This window comes from Rhinichthys klamathensis, unplaced genomic scaffold, assembly GCF_029890125.1.
Source record: "Rhinichthys klamathensis goyatoka isolate OS25496 unplaced genomic scaffold, OSU_Roscu_1.1 h1tg000090l_1, whole genome shotgun sequence".
Classification (NCBI taxonomy): Eukaryota; Metazoa; Chordata; class Actinopteri; order Cypriniformes; family Leuciscidae; genus Rhinichthys; species Rhinichthys klamathensis.
In genome coordinates this window covers 2,926,619-2,945,759 of record NW_026606629.1, presented here as the reverse complement: position 1 = coordinate 2,945,759, position 19,141 = coordinate 2,926,619, and the positions used below count along the sequence as shown (strand labels likewise).

The 19,141-nt window shown below is 40.5% G+C and overlaps 1 protein-coding gene and 1 long non-coding RNA gene across 2 annotated transcripts in view; both read left to right on the top strand.

The window, feature by feature from the left end:
* The first annotated feature begins 1,047 nt into the window (after nt 1-1,047).
* Nucleotides 1,048-8,776, top strand: LOC130085788 (uncharacterized). Its single transcript, XR_008807175.1, has 3 exons — nt 1,048-1,128; nt 1,345-1,467; nt 8,722-8,776. It is a non-coding gene; the product is annotated as an uncharacterized LOC130085788 (long non-coding RNA).
* A 3,379-nt stretch (nt 8,777-12,155) lies between these two features.
* zgc:113337 (uncharacterized protein LOC503741 homolog) overlaps nt 12,156-19,141 on the top strand; it is a 36,692-nt gene continuing 29,706 nt past the window's right edge. The window contains exons 1-5 of the mRNA XM_056251828.1: nt 12,156-12,243; nt 13,255-13,367; nt 13,467-13,542; nt 13,621-13,941; nt 16,743-17,072. Coding sequence (XP_056107803.1) covers nt 13,473-13,542; nt 13,621-13,941; nt 16,743-17,072 — 721 coding nt within the window. The 5' untranslated portion in view covers nt 12,156-12,243; nt 13,255-13,367; nt 13,467-13,472. The remainder of the gene's footprint in view (nt 12,244-13,254; nt 13,368-13,466; nt 13,543-13,620; nt 13,942-16,742; nt 17,073-19,141) is intronic.

Here is a 19,141-nt window from a genome sequence, read left to right as displayed (position 1 = left end):
GACGTAATGGGTTACAGTGATGTGTGATTGACATTTTAGCACTTCAGCGCGCTTACACTTGCGCGTCTATGTTAAGTGCATTTTTGAGAAACGCAGGGCTCCAGGCTGTGCACAATGTAAATGCCGTTTACGTTCGGGTCCAGTCGGGTTCTAAAGGAAATGCCGTCAGGTCGGGTCGGACTCGGGTCTAATTTTATCGGGTCTGTCTCGGGTCGGGTTTTTCTTTAAAAAAAAAAATTTATGCACGTCGGGTTCGGGTAAGTAGTGATTCGGGTCGATTCGGGTCGGGTACAGTTTTTAGGACCCGAGAAGACCTCTACTGCACACTGAGTGGCCACTCCCCCTGTCACACTGCACACTGAGTGGCCACTCCTCCTCCACACTGCACACTGAGTGGCCACTCCTCCTCCACACTGCACACTGAGTGGCCACTCCCCCTCTCACACTGCACACTGAGTGGCCACTCCTCCTCCACACTGCACACTGAGTGGCCACTCCCCCTGTCACACTGCACACTGAGTGGCCACTCCTCCTCCACACTGCACACTGAGTGGCCACTCCTCCTCCACACTGCACACTGAGTGGCCACTCCCCCTCTCACACTGCACACTGAGTGGCCACTCCTCCTCCACACTGCACACTGAGTGGCCACTCCTCCTCCACACTGCACACTGAGTGGCCACTCCCCAAAATAAACATTCTGACATTAGAGGGTTGTGGTTTAAAAATATCTGAATATTATATTTTATTCACGGCCATCATTTGTAGTAGCCTATTTACAAACTGTTTGCTCAAGCGTAGCGTTTTCTCTGAGTTCACTGTGTAGCCTGCTCCCTGAATCCTGTATTTCAATTTTCCACATTTATTGTATGTCGTTATGTCAGTATCTGCTTTCTACCATGCACAAATAAAAATGTCACTGAACCTTTGCTGTGTAATTGTAACAATGAGCACTCAAACACACCAAACCAACAATTACTAAAAACACACACAAAAAATTATTTTGCACGGGCACTTTTCACTAGTGAATGTGTATTCTTTGGTAATGATCATTTGTTTTTTCTGCTGAAGACTTGAAGACTGAACCACCAAACAGCACACTGTACACCACAACATTGAAACCATCAGGTACCTTTTCATTCACTTCATTTAATGTGAACATTAGATTCACATTAAAGGCACATTCTACACACACACACACACACACACACACAAAATAAAATAAGATTTGCCCTTAAGCAACAGAGTAGCAAAAATACAAAATCCACTTTACTACATTGTACTGGAAAATGCTACATATACATATATCATACAGATCTTGTTTTCTTTCTTTTCCTTTCTCAGTAGAAACCCGCATTCCTGGCACAGCATTGATCGCAATATCTGTGTGCTCGGCACTTGCAATCCTCTTAATTGTAGCCGCTATTTTCATCTTTAAATGTAGAAAAAAGTGTCGCTGCACTTCAGGTTAGTGTTATTGTATTTTATTATTTCTCTCTTATATATTAATCATACGTCTACTCCAAATAAAAATGTTTTCAATGCATCACTTACTCATCCCTCATGTTATACTACCCTATATATCTTTCTTTCCTCTTTTCCATTATAATTAATGTCAATGTGAACTAGTGTGGTAAATGCTCCAAAATGACAAAACTTCATAAAAGTACTATGCAGAAACTTGGTTAATATGACTCATTCAAAAGCTATATTCATTTTATCTAATTAAATATAACACGTTTTATAAGAATTTTGTTATGATCGGAAAATTGGGTGTCTAAACTATAATCTGTCCCGTGACAAGAGGTCAGCAAAAATATACAGGATGCTCAGATTCATTGAAAATTGAGTGGGAAAACAACTTAACACAACCACATTGACGATACTGGACAAAGAACTGAACAAAACACTGGGGTTAAATACATGCGATCAAGGATAAAACGGAACAGGTGTGGGAACTAATTTACAACCAGGGAAACAAACTAGAGCAGTGTTTCTCAACCAGGGGGTCGCGACCCACTAGTGGGTCGTTGTTCGTTCCATAGGGGGTCGCGAGACTTTCTCTGTGTTAACCGGCACAGCCAATAAATGGGCTTCACAAAAGGCTCATTGCAACAGGCTACGTTTACATGCAACCAAATCCAAATAATCCGTTCCCTTATCGAGTCGGTCTCTCGACATTACGTATGGGGAAATCCATTTTCCTCGAATCATGAAGTCTGATAGAATAACTCTTTTGCTTGCAAATAGCCAATGGCGGTCCCGCCATCACCTGATTGGCTGACACTGCTCAATATAGGTGACAGCGGGCGCCAAAAACCTCAGAATCTTTTTTCTTCACTCGAGTCTGTTTTCACCGTTGATGTACGCATTCAGAGCGGAGTATATTAAGGAGTTTTAATTCCCCTCTCGCGTTCCGGTGGATTATATTATGTCTCTTTGTCGCCCGTGTGGTGGACCCATTGAATCCCCGGACGCACACAACTTGTGTGCTGTGCCTGGGTCGGGACCACGCAGAGGCGGCACTCGAGGGATCGGGATGTCCCGCCTGTGAGGAGCTTCCCATCAGATCCTTCGTGCAAGGCTGGCCGTTACACGTAGCGACGACCTTGTGTCTCCTGCCTCTCCCCAGTCTGCCGCCGTCGAGCCGCGGACCGGGAGACGGCAGAGATCTCCATTCGCGGGTTCTGTTGAGGCGCTGACGTCGGCCCAAGGTCCACGCCATCCTCACGTGGCAGAGCCCGTGAGTTACTCTTGAGGCCATTTACCGCCCTCTTGAGGAAGCACGGGAATTATCTCGTTCGGTTACGACGATGACGACGCCAATGGTCCGAGTCTCCGTCTGAAGGCGCCCTCGCCTCTTTGGATGCGGAGCTTATGGCCATTCTCACTGAGGCGGTGGCAGATATGGTGCTGGAGTGGACAGCGCCCAAGGAGCTGCCGTCGGAAAGGTGGCCTCGGCGCGGGCCGTAAAGCTGAAGCGAGAGGCAGTTCAGGAAGTCGCTAAAAAAAAAAAAAAAAAAAAAACAGCGCTCCTGATGTGCGTGTCAGGGAGGAAAGAGCGCGGGACGTGTTCGTCGGACCGGTGCGAAGAGGGCGTGTTCCCGCCCAGAGTTCGACGAGAATGTGTTGTTTCTGAAACCGCTGTGTTCTGTTTCAATAACTAGGTACATTACATGTCTCAGCAAAAGAGCTTCTCTCCCCAACATTATTACCCGCCTCGGGGAAACCCGAGGAGATGGCTATCTATGTCCCCGTGCATGATGCCGCGGACGAGCTATACCATTTCATATAGCAGTCAATGCTTTCCCGGTGGCTGGTGCCCAGCCCCCGCCGCAGCATTCATTGCCCTGTATGGCGATTCTGATTACTACACAGTGTGTATTCACAGTTGTTGCGCGATGCAACTGACGCTGTGTTACGTACACACCACACTGTTATGTGTAAGGATTTATGCCATTATATATTGCCCTGTGTCCTTCAGTGCAATGGCTATGCTGATTACTACAAGTACGTGTTCACAGTTGTTGCGCGATGCAACTGACGCTGTGTTACGTACACACCACACTGTTATGTGTAAGGATTTATGCCATTAAATATTGCCCTGTGTCCTTCAGTGCAATGGCTATTCTGATTACTGCAAGTACGTGTTCACAGTTGTTGTGCGATGCAACTGACGCTGTGTTACGTACTCACTACACACTGTTGTGTGTAATGATTTATGCCATATATTGCCCTGTGTCCTTCAGTGCAATGGCTATTCTGGTTACTACGCAGTACGTATTCACAGTTGTTGTGCGATGCAACTGACGCTGTGTTACGTACTCACTACACACTGTTGTGTGTAATGATTTATGCCATATATTGCCCTGTGTCCTTCAGTGCAATGGCTATTCTGGTTACTACGCAGTACGTATTCACAGTTGTTGCGCGATGCAACTGACACTGTGTTTATGTACACACTGCACACTATATGAATTTGCCGTTGTATATTGCCCTGTATCCTTCAGTGCAATGGCTATTCTAGTTACTACGCAGTACGTATTCACAGTTGTTGCGCGATGCAACTGACACTGTGTTTATGTACACACTGCACACTATATGAATTTGCCGTTGTATATTGCCCTGTATCCTTCAGTGGAATGGCTATTCTGATTACTACGCAGTACGTATTCACAGTTGTCGTGCGATGCAACTGACGCTGTACACACTGCACACTGATATGTGTAATGATTTATGCCTTATATATTGCCCTGTGTCATTCAGTGCAAATGGCTATTCTGATTACTACGTATTCACAGTTCGTGCGCGATGCATCTGACGCTGTGTTACGTACACACCGCACTCTGTTATGTGTAATGTTTTATGCCATTATACTGTATATTGCCCTGTGTCATTCAGTGCAAATGGCTATCCTGATTACTACGCAGTGCGTATTCATAGTTGTCGTGCGATGCAACTAACGCTGTGTTTGTGCACACTACACACTGATATGTGTTATGATTTATGCCTTATATATTGCCCTGTGTCATTCAGTGCAAATGGCTATTCTGATTACTACGTATTCATAGTTGTCGTGCGATGCAACTGACGCTGTGTTTGTGCACACCGCACTCTGTTATGTGTAATGATTTATGCCATTATATATTGCCCTGTGTCATTCAGTGCAAATGGCTATCCTGATTACTACGCAGTGCGTATTCATAGTTGTCGTGCGATGCAACTAACGCTGTGTTTGTGCACACTACACACTGATATGTGTTATGATCTATGCCGTCATATTTTGCCCTATACTTCAGTGCAAATGGCTATTCTGATCACTACGTATTCACAATTGTTGTACGATGCAACTGACGCTGTGTACACACAACGCACTGATATGTGTAACTATTACGCCGCTATATATTGCCCTGTATCCTTCAGTGCAACTGGCTACTCTTTTACTGTGTAGTCACAGTTGTTGCGCGATGCCACAGACGCTGTGTTATGTACATTGATATGTGTCTATGATTTATGCCGTTATATGTTGCCTTGTATCCTCAGTGCAGCCGGCTATTCCGATTAACTACGTATTTACAGTCGATGTCGCTATGCCTCTGACGCTGTGTTTTTTGTACACAAAAATGTAACTATGCTTGTGCATAGTCTCAGTCGTCGCTACGGCGACTTGCATTGCATCTGTGTAGATATTGAAGCGTTATGCTGCCCTTCAATGTAATGGACCATTGTGTACGCATATTCATGCAGTTTCGGTCGCTTCAGTAACTTGAGCTGCATTATACACACAGATGTTTAAAATGTGCACACTGATGTGTTATGCTGTTATGTTGCCCTCTATCATTCAGTGCAACAACCAGCTATCCTATCTAACTGCTTCAGTTTGTCGCTACAGCGACTACACTGCACTTATGTACGTATAAGGACGCGTGTTGCTATTTTGTTGCTCTGTTTCTTTCAGTGCAAAACTAGCTATCTTAATCTACTGTGCATACTCACAGTTTCTGAATGTATGTACGTACACGGATGTGCAATTACCATGTGTTATGCTGTAATGCTGCCCCGTTTCCGTGCAGCTAGCCATCCTGATCGAACTGTACATCTCAGTTTCTGTCTCTACGCAGTTCTGTCGCTACGGCGACTTATGCTGCGTTATGTACATGCATGGATGCGCTACAGCGACCGATGCTGTTACGTACATGTGCTATGCTGTTATGTTGCCCCGTTTCCTTCAGTACAACTGGCTATTCGGTGCTAACTCGTCTACTCACAGTTGTAGCTACGGCTATGTGTTTGTTGTTTACTGAGGTGCTATGCTATTATGGGGCTATTATCTACTGCGTATATTCATCAGAGCCCAGGTGGTTGCAATTCCAGCATTTTGCCCGGATGAGGTTAGTGTTTCAGAGTCTCAGAAGTACGCTTGTGCCCCATGCGTGCCCTGCGTGCTTATGTGAACAGAACTAGCCAGTTTCGAACTTCAGAGCAGCTCTTCGTCTGCTACGCGGGTGCTAAGAGGCGGCGCGCTGTCGAAACGGAGGCTATCTCACTGGATAGTGGAGACTGTGCACTGGCTGGCTTATGCTTCACGGGAAGCCGTTTCCCTATAGGGGTGCACGCCCACTCCACTAGGAGTTTGGCGTCATCATGGGCGTGGGCGAAAGGCATGTCTATTCAATACATTTGTTTCGCGGCAGGTTGGTCGTCTCGGAATACCTTCGCGAGATTCTATAACTTGAATATCCCTTCATTCGCACCACATGTCTGTCAGTGCAGGGAGAGAAAGCTGAGCTGTCGTTGGACTAGGCTAGACTGCCCCGATGGCGCGCGCTCTAGCCACGGTTCGACTAGTCGTCAGACAGTGCGAGTTATTATTAGCATAGCTATCATGTTCACTATATTGTGCCCTTTGTTATGTCCGCATTCATAGCCGGCAGTATTTTCCTAAGCACCAATCACTTGCTGCAATCTCCCTCCATTCAGTTCAGCGTGCTTAGCTTGATGGGAGGGGCCTTCGTTGGTGCAGATGCCGAGTTGGCTCTGTGCCAATAGATGTTTCAACCAGGTCCGGTGTCTGTTCCTGAGAGCTGGGCGGGGTTTCTCCCACGCGGCGGGGGTTTTATTGTTCCCCATATGTAATGTCGAGAGACCGACTCGATAAGGGAACGTCTCTGGTTACTCACGTAACCGTGGTTCCCTGAGAGGAGGGAACGAGACATTACGTAACCTGCCGTGTGGGAGGGACTCTCAGTCTCCTTACTCTCGTTCAGCTAAGATTCTGAGGTTTTTGGCGCCCGCTGTCACCTATATTGAGCAGTGTCAGCCAATCAGGTGATGGCGGGACCGCCATTGGCTATTTGCAAGCAAAAGAGTTATTCTATCAGACTTCATGATTCGAGGAAAATGGATTTCCCCATACGTAATGTCTCGTTCCCTCCTCTCAGGGAACCACGGTTACGTGAGTAACCAGAGACGTTAGTAAACGCATTGACGGTTCAATCGGACTAAAAAGCCTTCATGTAAACACCTTAATCGATCCGATTGAGCTCGATCCGAATAAAATTTCAATTCGATTGAAAGGGGTGGTTTATTCCTTTTCTAATCCAACTGGGAGGACATAAACGCTTGATCGGATTGAAAACCGAAACTAAAGGACTGCGCATAGCATACTGATGTATGACGCGCTGAACGAGCTGTTCTTCCTTTTGAGTAAAGTGTCGTATAAATGAGCGTACCATCATTCTAAAATTCTCCTTTCACTCAGCGTCTGTGAAGTGGAGCAGGACAACATCCCACCAGTCCTTGTTTCAGACTCTCATTCACAGACTGGTTTTGGGTGCTGGGCATTTTTACTGCGTGATAAATAAGCAGCACGGGCACGGCACAACGGTTCATATGCTCATTGTCTCCAAATTATGACCAGCAATGGATAAATATTAAGTCTGCTGTTTAAAACAAATAAAGAACCAATGTAAGAGAATAGTTAGTATGCGCAAACAGCGGGAAACTCTGTATTCGTGCAGTGTGCGCATGTCAAAAACATATAATTCGATTTGAATCTTGTGACATATAAACGCGCACATTAACCCCAGCACGTTTAGCGTTCATGTAAACACTACATTCAGATTCATCAATCGGAATTAATTCAGTCCGATTGAAACAAAAGTTGTGCATGTAAACGTAGCCGATCCTCCGACGAATCATAGGCTATTTTCATTGCTTGGATTCAAACCAGAAATGAATATCCACAACTTGCAGATTGTGCAACGAAGTTTCTCTTCCCATTTAGCACTACTACCGTAAAACTTCAAGGCTTAACGCGCAGAGAGAGAGAGAGAGAGAGAGAGAGAGAGAGAGCGCCCCGGCCGCGCGCGCGCACTCACGTCTTCAAACAACACGAGCGCTGTCTTGCTCTCTATCCCTCGCGCATATTAATCAAAATCAATTGACACGATAGTAAAAGGTTGGAAGACCGCAGTTTCACGCGGAGCATTTGGAGATTTTTTAGAGATTAGAGACTCTAGGAACAACATCTCAATGAACAACATCTCAACACTAAATTATAAAGGCCTGTCTCATATAGACGCCTGTCTCAAATAGGCCTACAAGCCGGTGCAGTTCGACGATTTGGGAAAATAAAAGCCCGGGCTATTATTTAAAGTTTTATGGTATCTTTGTGAGTCGGGATTTTCAACAGTGTCTGCAACGAAAACAAAAAGCAGGAATAGGCTGACAACAGTTTGTGTGCGACACTACGAGTCACACTTTTACAAATTCCACCAAGTCTGGCCTGATCAGAGCGGCAGTCTCAAGGCTATCACATTAACGTGAGTAAAAAAATCAGTTTGCCTCATAGTCTGCCTAATTATTGAAAATGTTTGTGTGTTTTCGTGATTATCATTAATTATAATAAGCATATAGGCCTGCGTTGTAGCCTATAGATCTAAAGAGGCATTTCAGTGATTCAAGATTTATTTAGTGGGTCATATGACTGGCATACAAAAGAAAAGTGGGTCGCAGTAGGCAAAAGGTTGAGAAACCCTGAACTAGAGAACTAAAGCAGGCAAAACAGGAACAGAAGAAACACAACCAAAACTAAACATAAAGTACATGTAACATTTTACAGGACAGTATTTATTTAAATATGCATAATCAAAGAAGTACATAAATAATCATTTGACATGCTACTACCTAATCAGATTTTGCTTTTGCTCTGTTTTGCAGAAGAGCCCATCTACGCAAATAAAACAGCTTATAATTCAAGGAAATAAAAGGTCACATGTGGGCAGAAGGATGTCAGATAATAAAACCAGATAAAGCCCCCCTAATTTGTAAAGAGGCAAAAACCCATGATGATGTCGCAGTGAATAAACTACCTCTGTTTTTTTTCTTAGAAATAAATGTGAGCGTTGCACTTGCAGTGATGATGCATTTCTGTAGGCCAAACCGGAAGTCACACCACCCTGGTTCCCTCAACAAAAACCTAACATTTTTTGGTTTATGGTTAAGTGATTTTTTTTTTTCTGTTGCTGTTCATATGTGTTAAGTGTAGATGTTGTAGATTTTTGATAGTTCACCGCTAAAATCTTTGTTTACCACTGACAGTGAAATTGTTGTGTAAAATGTCAGAAAACATTTTGTATTTGTATTTGTGGTATCTATTAGCAACATAACAATTTTTTATTATTATTTTACTGTTCTGCGGGACCCACTTTATATTAAGTGCATTTATGTACTAACAACTAAATAAATAAAAAAAACTATAATGGACTTATTGTGTTTTTTACATTGTACTTTTTGATAAAATCTGCATATAAATACATCTGTAATTAATTTCTGTAATTACATCTACAATTACCCTTCCCTTACATCTTAACCCACCCTTACACAAATACCCATACCACTAAACCTGTCCCCAACCTTACCCGTATCCCACATCAATAGCAGCACAAGTGTTTTGCAACAGAAAATGAATTCAATCAGAACATTGTTCCTATTTGTCTAAATGTAAGTATATAGTTAAAGACATATAATATAATGTGTGACAGTTCTGTGGTGCTGCAAGCAGTGTGTGTTTGTGTATATATTTGATTTTTTTTTTTTAAATTCCAGTTGATTCAATGCAAATACTTCATACTGTATGTTGAAAGAAACATGCACACTTGATATTAAGGTTTTCTATCATTGTACAACTGTTTGCAAGAGCAAATGGCTTGTTTGTCAAACTGAAAAGTCTCTAAATCTAGTGACAATGTCAGCTGGTTTCAACAGTGGTCCTGTGGTGATCTAGCAACAGTGGTTAACTGACCTCTTTATAACTATAGATAAAATGTTGTAGTTGTGTGCTCTATTAAATGTGTGCAGATTATTTTGCACCTTTAACCAACAAACTAAACAATGAATAAAACTAACAAAGTGACTAAAGACTAGTTGAGGACTTTCAGATCTGATGAAGGACCTGCTTCTGGACACAACGACAATGCAGTCCTGAAGTGTCAACTAGCCCCTCCCCTGTGAAGGCCTCCCTCCCATATCCCTTACCTTTTCTGTTAAAACGGTGTCGTGTTAGCGGCCCCTAAGTTAATAACTAATGATCGTTGCAACGGAAGCGAATCAATCAAAACTTTAGCTGGAAAATAACTTTATTCTAGAGCTGCTATAAAACCAAAATAATCTCTGTTACTTTAATTTCCTATTATCACTGTAAAGCCGCTTTGGAACAATCCTTTGTTAAAAGCGCTATATAAATGAAGATGACTTGACTTGACTTTCAAAGAAATTTGAATACTGTATGGTGAATGTGATAGATGAGGCCAACAAGTTTGTGACATCTGTGGTGTGTTGTGGTCAAGGCTGCAATTCGGAAATTGGTGCACATGCATCTGTTACTGTAAACATTGATTTTTTTTTTACTGTGGTGTCTTATTATTAAAGAAATCACACTTAAGTGTGTCAATACGGAAAGCATTTGACGGCTAACAAAAATACCAGTACTGTATTTGTTCATTTTTACTTTTCTATTTCTGTTGTATTTTGGTGATTGAGCAGTTTTTATAATTAGAACATTAACAGTGGTGTGGAATCACTTGAGATAGACCAAGGCAAACAGATCATGCAAACTAAAACTGAAATCTCTGGACAAAAAAATAAACGACCACATTTGTAGATTATTTTCTTCCTTTTCCATTCAGATTTGAGTAAAATTGTCAGTCCCATTTTGAACACTAGAGGTCAGACTGAGAACAGTCCTGAGCTGTGAGGTCTTTCAATTTAAATTTAAATTTGTATCAAATTAGGATTATATCCCCTGGTTTCACAGACAAGGTTTAAACCTAGTCCCAGATTAAATGCATTATTGAGCTGTTTTAACTGAAAACAACTTGCATTGACATAATGTTAAAATATGTCACTGCCATTGTTTAGTCTCAAGATGCACACCCGTAGGCCCTAATGTGTTTTTTAAGACACATTTATAAAATCTACTTAAATGTCCTAATTAAACTAAGGCCTTATCTTGGTTTAATCTAAGCCCTGTCTGCAAAATCGAGCCCTTGTGTATTAAACTAAGGCATACATATTAACTTTAAACAATGCTAAAGAAACTACAGTTCAGCCAAAGGTTCCATTGTGCCTGCCTGTCAGGGTTCTGTCACCTTGATTGGTTGCATTCTTGGTTTAGTCGTGACAGCAGCTTCCTGACACTCGTGTATTGTTTGTCTTATCCTTTGTGTGAATGTATGGCTTTGGGTTGTTCTCTGGGCTGTGTGCTCAAATGTCTTATGTTTTGGGTGTTCAGGGCATGGTGAATGGGTTCTGACACTTCAGTCTAGTTTCGGTTCAGTTTCAGTGTCGGGTCCAGACATCCATGTTCCATGTACTACTGTTTTTTTTCTTCTGTTTGAGCACTTGTCTGATGAAAGTTTGTTTGTTGTGCTCTTCTACATGTCGTATGTGTTTGTGTGAACCCATGGCTTCTGTCATGTTTGTTTTCTATGTGCCTTTTGTGGCTTTTTTGTTTGTTTTTGTGTGTCATGTGCCATTCTGTCAGTCTCTAGTCTTGGCCCTGCCACCTTGTTACCTCGTCATTGGTTTATTTGCCCCTCCTGGACTCTCTCATTATCTTCCTCATTGATTCCCCCTGTGTGCTCTGTCTTGTGCTTGATTGTTGTGGATGTTTTCCCTGTACAGGTTTCTGTGGTGTCCTACCTACCTTGCCCTGTTTTCCTTGCCTGTCCAGCCAGGTTCCCGTGCTTTGCTCCAGTCCTGTCACCGCCGACCCTGGAATGTGCCGACCCGACAAGTTAAAGCCACCTAATTTAAAGTGGGACCAAAAATGAAATGTAACATACCAATACATACTCTGTACAGTACATCAATAATGATTATTTTAAGACTTTTCTGAAAATGATTAGTAAAGACATGAATTCTAGCTTTATAAATTACAGCACAAGCTAAAATATAGTTTTATAAATGATGTGGCTGTTTAATTTGAATATGTAGCTTCGTATTTGGACACTGGTGCCATTTTAGTATGTGTGTGCGAGCTGAGATGCCTGTGATGCCTGACAATGCTGTCTAAGAAGGCAGCTCAATGAGCATTGAGACAGAGCCATCACGTGCTTGACGTTGGTACAGTGTGTTAGTATGGGTGGAGAAAAGACCGTTTGCAGTCCAGTTGAATCAGTGTGTTGAAGAGTGTGTTGTGCATGTACAGCTGAGAGCAGAAGGAATCTACACCACATAGAGGTATGTAACAGTCTGACCATCTTAGGTTACTTTCATATCAAACTTAAGCCTCATTTTGTTATCTAAAAGGCACTGTCAGATGATTTTATTTTATTTGAGCATTGATAAATGATCAGTTTATTAAAAATCAAGGTCTAATATTTACTATCCTTACATTTTATTTCATTGTGTAAACATTATTTTGATTCAGATATACAGAAAATGTTTAAAAAACATGTTATTTATAAAAATCAATCTACTCAGCAAATTCTGTCTATACTAAACTAAGCATATATTTATTTATATTTATATAACCCTTGTGGAATCATTTTGACCTCTTAAAACAGATGAAGATTTACGATCATGAATGTTGTTGTTTTAGTGTAGTTATAGATGACACTGCTCAAACACACTTTAATGTGTTTTTCTGAAATATTCATTGACATCAAAACTAAGTCTTTGGTTTAAATATACATTCTTATTTATTTTAGAAATTATAAAGTCGTGAAAACTATAAAATTTCACGTAAACTCATCTTATACTTTTTTTTTTTCCTTCTCAATACAATCCAGATCATCAAGTTAAAAAAAAATGTTGGTAAAGAAATATGTAAGCAAAGTATATGGGTCCCTCTTTTATATTAAGTGTATTTAACATGTACTGTACTAACATTTTAATGATAGTCCACTTTAAACATTCTACTAACTAAAAGTAACTTTTCAACTACATGTCAACTAACTCTCATAGTATTAGTAGAGTGTACTAGACTGTCTGTTAGGTTAGGGTTAGGTGTTACGGTTCGGGTTGGTAAGTTGACTTGTAGTTGCAAAGTTACTTATAGTTAAGAATGTCTAAAGTGGATTATCAAAATAAAGTGTTACCTTATAATGCACATATCAAATCTATAAGTCTATTTTAAATCTTTAAATATTTTTTTCTTTTCTTTTTTTACATCTAATTACATTGTTAATCCTTCCTTTTTACAAATGTATACTTTCACAAATGTTCTTTTTGTCTGGAATGTGAACACAGATGGCAGCCCTTCAGTAAGATGTTGGAAACGACTCTAATCGACAGAAATCACCACCTTCACTTTCATCCCACAAGACCAACCTGGACTGTTAAATGCGCTCTCAATACAAAAGGTACAAAAGACAATTTTTTTTTTTTTTTTTTTTTTTTTTTTTTACAATTATAGCGTATAATTTGGTGCTATAGTTACTGAAATACTTCCTTTCCACTAGGCTAAAATGTTTGTGGTCTCCTTGGCAAGATGTCTACAGATCTGTATGTCTTTGGTAATGGTGTCCAGACTACAAGGTGTGTGATTTGCAGTAGTCTGATTGTTCTGTGTGCAAGTGGTTTATTTGGATTAGTCTCAGTATTGGTGTGTCTCAGGCAGGGTCTCAGCTCCAGCACGTCTGGAGGCCATGGTTGAACAGCCCTTTACTCTGAGCTGTACGCTTGTCAAGGCTAAAGGAGAATCAGTTCATCAGATCCGCTGGCTGGATGTGCAGAACCAGACGTTAATCAATTACCAGCCTGGTCAACAAGACAGCGTGAGCGGTCAACAACATGTGGAGCTAGCGGCCTCTCCACGGGATGCCAGTGCCATCACCATCAAACGTGTCAGCTATAGGGATGAGGGCTGTTACACTTGCATCTTTGAAGTTTATCCAAGAGGCTCAAGGGAAGGACAGACCTGCCTTACTGTTACAGGTGAGTCTTGGGTGAGATATTTAGGGAAAATGCATCTACGCAAGTTCTATTTGACGTGAGCATCATTACAGTGCAACAACACTGAGACTTTAATTGACGGTGGGGATTTTTCATTGTAATGTAAACTCATTTTGCAACTCATTTTGTAAATGTAAACTCATTTTGCAGATTACATTGTTACACCAGTAGGTGGCGACAAGTTTGAATGAGTAAATGATTGAATTATTCACACAACTGATTAGTTGAAAAATGCTGATTTATACAGGAATTGAATCAGATGAATGTGTCATTGAATCATTCACTAAAAACCGATTAGTTAAAAAAACGCAGATTCATTCAGGAACAAAACACACCACTACTGTGTAGTGATTCAATTCCATTCAGTCCAATTCAATTCAAGTTTATATGTATAGTGCTTTTAGCAATACTTTTTGTTTCAAAGCAGAAAATATTGAAGTAATAATATCCATATGGCAGTAATATACAGCTATGTGGTTTAGATAACGTCATGTATTGAGTTAAGCAGACGCTGTGTCTGCTTACACGTTTTTCAGTGTAAAAACATGTTACACTGAAAAACGTATATGATCAATAAGTTATGACAACATGTTTTTAAATTGCTTTAACTCATCAAAATAAGGTAAGCAATTTTCAACTTTTTTTGGTATACAAGATTTAGCTCATTTTTTAAAGTCAGTTTAATGCAATTTAAGTTTAAATAATTTAAACATCCAAGTTGATTGTACTTTTTATAGGCGGCTATTGCAACTTCTGCTCGTAATAAATACAATACAAGATACAGTAAAAAATACAGGATAATTTAACAATATAAGGATAATATTTGATAGTTTTATTATATTGATCCAAAGTTGGCATCATCTTAAGTCTTCGCAGTTGGCTGCATGGATCCAAACTGAAGCTGGCACGAAAACAATTAGCATAGCTTCTGTTCATACTATTTCATCAGGTATAATTGTAGGACAAGTTTATGAGAAGCATTATGCGAATTCTTGGCTAGATGATTCTTTAGTCTAGATTTAAACAGAGAATGGCCCTCATTTATCATTCTTGCGTAGAAACGGGCGTATAAGTTGGCGTAAGATTATGCTTACACTCCTCTCACCGCCTGATTTATGAAGCTGTGCGTACCTTTGAAATCCAGGTGTACGCAATACCTGCCCTTGATAAATCCTGCGGCTGAAAATGATCGTCATTAGAATAACACGCCCCTATATATTCAAGTCTCCGCTTCCCCCACGCCCTGATTTTACGCCGTGGACACACGGAAGACGGCAAAGAAGAGAAACTTCACTGACGTGGAGCCGAAATGACCTATCACAATGCAATATTTTACAGCACGTCTTTTGAATTAGCATTCAATTTCGAATCACGTTACATGTATTGGGGTGTACAATAGTGATGATGATGATGTGATGTGGAGTACCATTCATTCACATTAATAATTGCATGACAATTTGTAATATTCTTATTATTATTAGTATGATTTGTATTATTAATGACGCTTATTGTTATTTAGAAGAAGAATGTCTTTATTATTATTTGTATTATTTAAAAGAAGAAGAATGTATTTTTTATTATTTTGTCGGTCTGACTAATTTTTTGGTCATTGAAAGCCTTTTGTTACCGAACCCAGTCCGTGCGCACCTGCCGGGCCAAACCCTGAAACGTCAGGGTAAAGCGCACAGGCTCGCAACTGAAGGAATACATATGCTTACAAATCAAATGCTTTGGTAAAGTCACACAAATTAAAAATTGAAGTCCATGTTGCACAAAAATAAACACTGAAGTTTATAATTACTATGTTGTTGTTTTTTTGTTTTACAGTGGGTCATAATATATAATATCTTTTAGTTTGTCAGTGCATTTTGTGGTGTTAGGAATTGTTTTTCTGCGCATTTCTGCGTACACCACCTCCTGAGCTGGCGTAGGATTTGAGCGTGCCATACGCCAACATCCATATTGATACATCTCAAAGTCACCGTGGTTTTGGGTGTACGCCAGGTGTACGCTGGAAATTTGGTGTACGCACTTTTGATAAATGAGGGCCACTGTGTCTGATCTCTGAAAATTGTCAGGAAGGCTATTCTAGAGTTCAGGAGACAAATGGGAAAAAGCTTTAGCTCCTTTAGTAGACTTTGATATCCCCTGTACCATCAAAAGCCCACAGTTTTGTGACCTTTCAGAGCGCAATGGATTATAGTGTGATAGAACATCAGTTTAAGACAAAGCAGCTATGGCCACGGGGATATGCAGCAACTGCTAAATGAATGAAAGACAAGTGTCTTTACTACTTTAGTTGTTTTTTTTATATGCTTTGAAACAGTGATAATCAACTCATTTATCTCATTAGTTTCTGTTCTTTGGCTCATATAAAATAACATTGTGGGAACAGTAAAACAGTATGGTTGTGTTTTTGGATGTGACGTTGTGGATTCTGGAGGAGAATGTGAATGTAGATGAGAAACATCTGCTGGTTCAGGCAGAGATCCAGCTGGTCTCATGGATGCTCAGCATCTGCCAATCATTTCTAGGGAGGATGTGTTGACTACTGTCCTTCCCTCACTCCAATATATCATTGATCATGTGGGGGTTGTATTCTGGATGCTTTTGATATATTATTTGTCTCATCTGGGTCTCACAAGATCTCTCACTCCCAAAGTCTACCTCAATTGTTTAATGCAGTTTGTCTGGGGACATATTAGTATTCATATCTATAACAGATTACATGTATATTGTCATGCCATTATTAGTACTATACACTTATTTTGATTGCTTTACAGCAACGGTGATCCCAGAGGGCAATAAGACTGCAGTGGGTGGTAAACAAGCCTCTCTGGTCTGTCGGTATGCCCTGCCAGAGAAAGTCAAGCAGGTGTTGTGGAAGAAGATTGTGAATAAAGCAGAATCCCGTGAAGTTGCATTTTTTGCAAAGCAGAGTGACCCTGTAATAGAAGAAGAGTTTGTGGACCGTGCGAGCTTGAACCCTTCCCTGTCTGACACAGAGCTCACTTTATGGCCGGTCCGAGCTGAAGATGAGGCCTGCTACACCTGTGAGTTCCACACATACCCGGATGGCACAAAGAGTGCCACAAGTTGCCTTACTATTTTTGGTAAGTCCATCAGGGTTTTAGTCCACTGTTACAGTGAAATCTTCATTAGTTGGATAATGCCAATATTTGTCATTAAGATGACAATAAGTTTTAAAAGTTTAATTTTAGGTTGACCTGTCTCAGCGAGCTAACAGTGCTCATCAGTGTCAAGATGGCCATTGAAATCATATAAGGCAGTGTTTACTGTTCAAAACAAAACAGTTGATGGACCCCATTGACTTCCATAGTATTTTATTATAGTATTTTTTGGAAGTCAATGGGGTCTATCAACTGTTTGGTTACCCATATTCTTCAAAGTATCTTCTTTTCTGTTCAGCAGAAGAACGAAACTCATTCAGGTTTCGAACAACTTGAGCGTGAGTAAATGATGACAGAATTTTCATTTTTGGGTGAACTATCCCTTTAACAGCTTTAACCAAATACACACAAGCCTAACATAATTATTATATACATTTTATGTATTATTAATTTTTTTACTTAATATAATACAGTTATTCTGTTCAGAGTGTATTTTTCAACAGTGATATTTGATTTTTAGACTCTGAACTGAGTGAAACACAAATCCACCTCAGTGTATATAGCTGGTTGGGCTGTTGCACAGAGTGGTAGCGAGGGCAGGACAAGGCTAAACACGAAAGCACTAGAGAAAATGATGACAACAGACAGAGAGAGAGAGATATGAAAGAAACTCATTGTTGGAGGGTGAGACTGTGCGATCTATGATTTATTCAGACTGTGTCAGTGAATGACTGTGTCACTGTTCCACTAACAGTGCTTTTCTCTATGTGCTGCTCTTGTTCTCCTGCCCTGTCTCTCTCTGATTGATGTTCACTTATTGCGTTTGCGCTGTACTGTTGCATTTGTTCAAACTAGAGTATGCAACCACCAATGATTACTTAAAGGGACTGTTTACCCCAAAATTAAAATGATGTCAATATTTACTTATAATCTCGTATTGTTCCAAACCTGTATGACTTTATATCTTCAGTTCAGTGGAACAGATGTTTTGATTAATGTTTTTGTTCATACAATGACAGTCAGTGGGACCAAAACAGCAAGACTTTCAATGTATGAAGTAAAAATATTTTGTGTTTTTCAAATCAATATTTTCAAAATATATTTTGTGTTCCTCAGAAGAAAGAAAGTCATATGTGTTCAGAATTACATGAGGGTGAGTAAATGATGACACAATATATCAACTATTAATTTAATTACATTCACTCATCTCTTATTCATACCAATCTTGTATTGTTCTGGTGTCATGGTTTTGTAAGAATGTGAATTGCTTATCCTCTGTTGGAATGACAAGCATATACCTCTTTTTGGGCTATGCTGTGGATTGAATGGGCATCTTTGTAGCTTTGAAATACTGGTGAAACTATGTGGGCTGTAAACACTCAGAGAAGGCATGCAGATCTGTTTTTGTACAAAGCCAACTCTTGGTTTTCAAGCCAACACAAATGGTTATCATTCAGAGTCAATGTATGATTGCGGTTGAGTCCGAAAAGTGATAAATGCTGCATTCGTAGGACGCATTCCAAGATTGGAAGGCATCAAGGCACGTCCGAATGCAATGTTAGTTTCACTTCCGGTTTCCTGAGATACCTTCATCTGATAGATTTTTGAAGGCAGCATAGATGCATCCTTCGCTGCCTTTGATATCCCCAAATCCTGTGCTTTCCATTCTTTGACAGATGAGCTAGAAAAATAAAGATGGCATCGGAAACTTGCGGCTGGTAGTCAGTTTCTGTGTAAATGTACAGTTTTGATCAACGTTTTCCACTTATGATGTCATTTCTAGCGGGAAATGACTATTGTAGACATTAAATATTCACTTAGTTTTCACCAAAGCTCGCTCTATTTTGTTGTAGATCATTAAACTGTTATGCTGCCTCAGAAGTCTGTCCAAAATACTGTCCTACTTGTCCCTGTATATAAAACTGTTTTAAAAAGAGTACGGCCACAGACTAAGAACATCAGCTTGTGGTCTGAGGAGTCTACTGCATCCTTGCAAGGATGTCTGGAGTGTACGGACTGGGATGTTTTTTATGACTCTTGCTCAAATATAG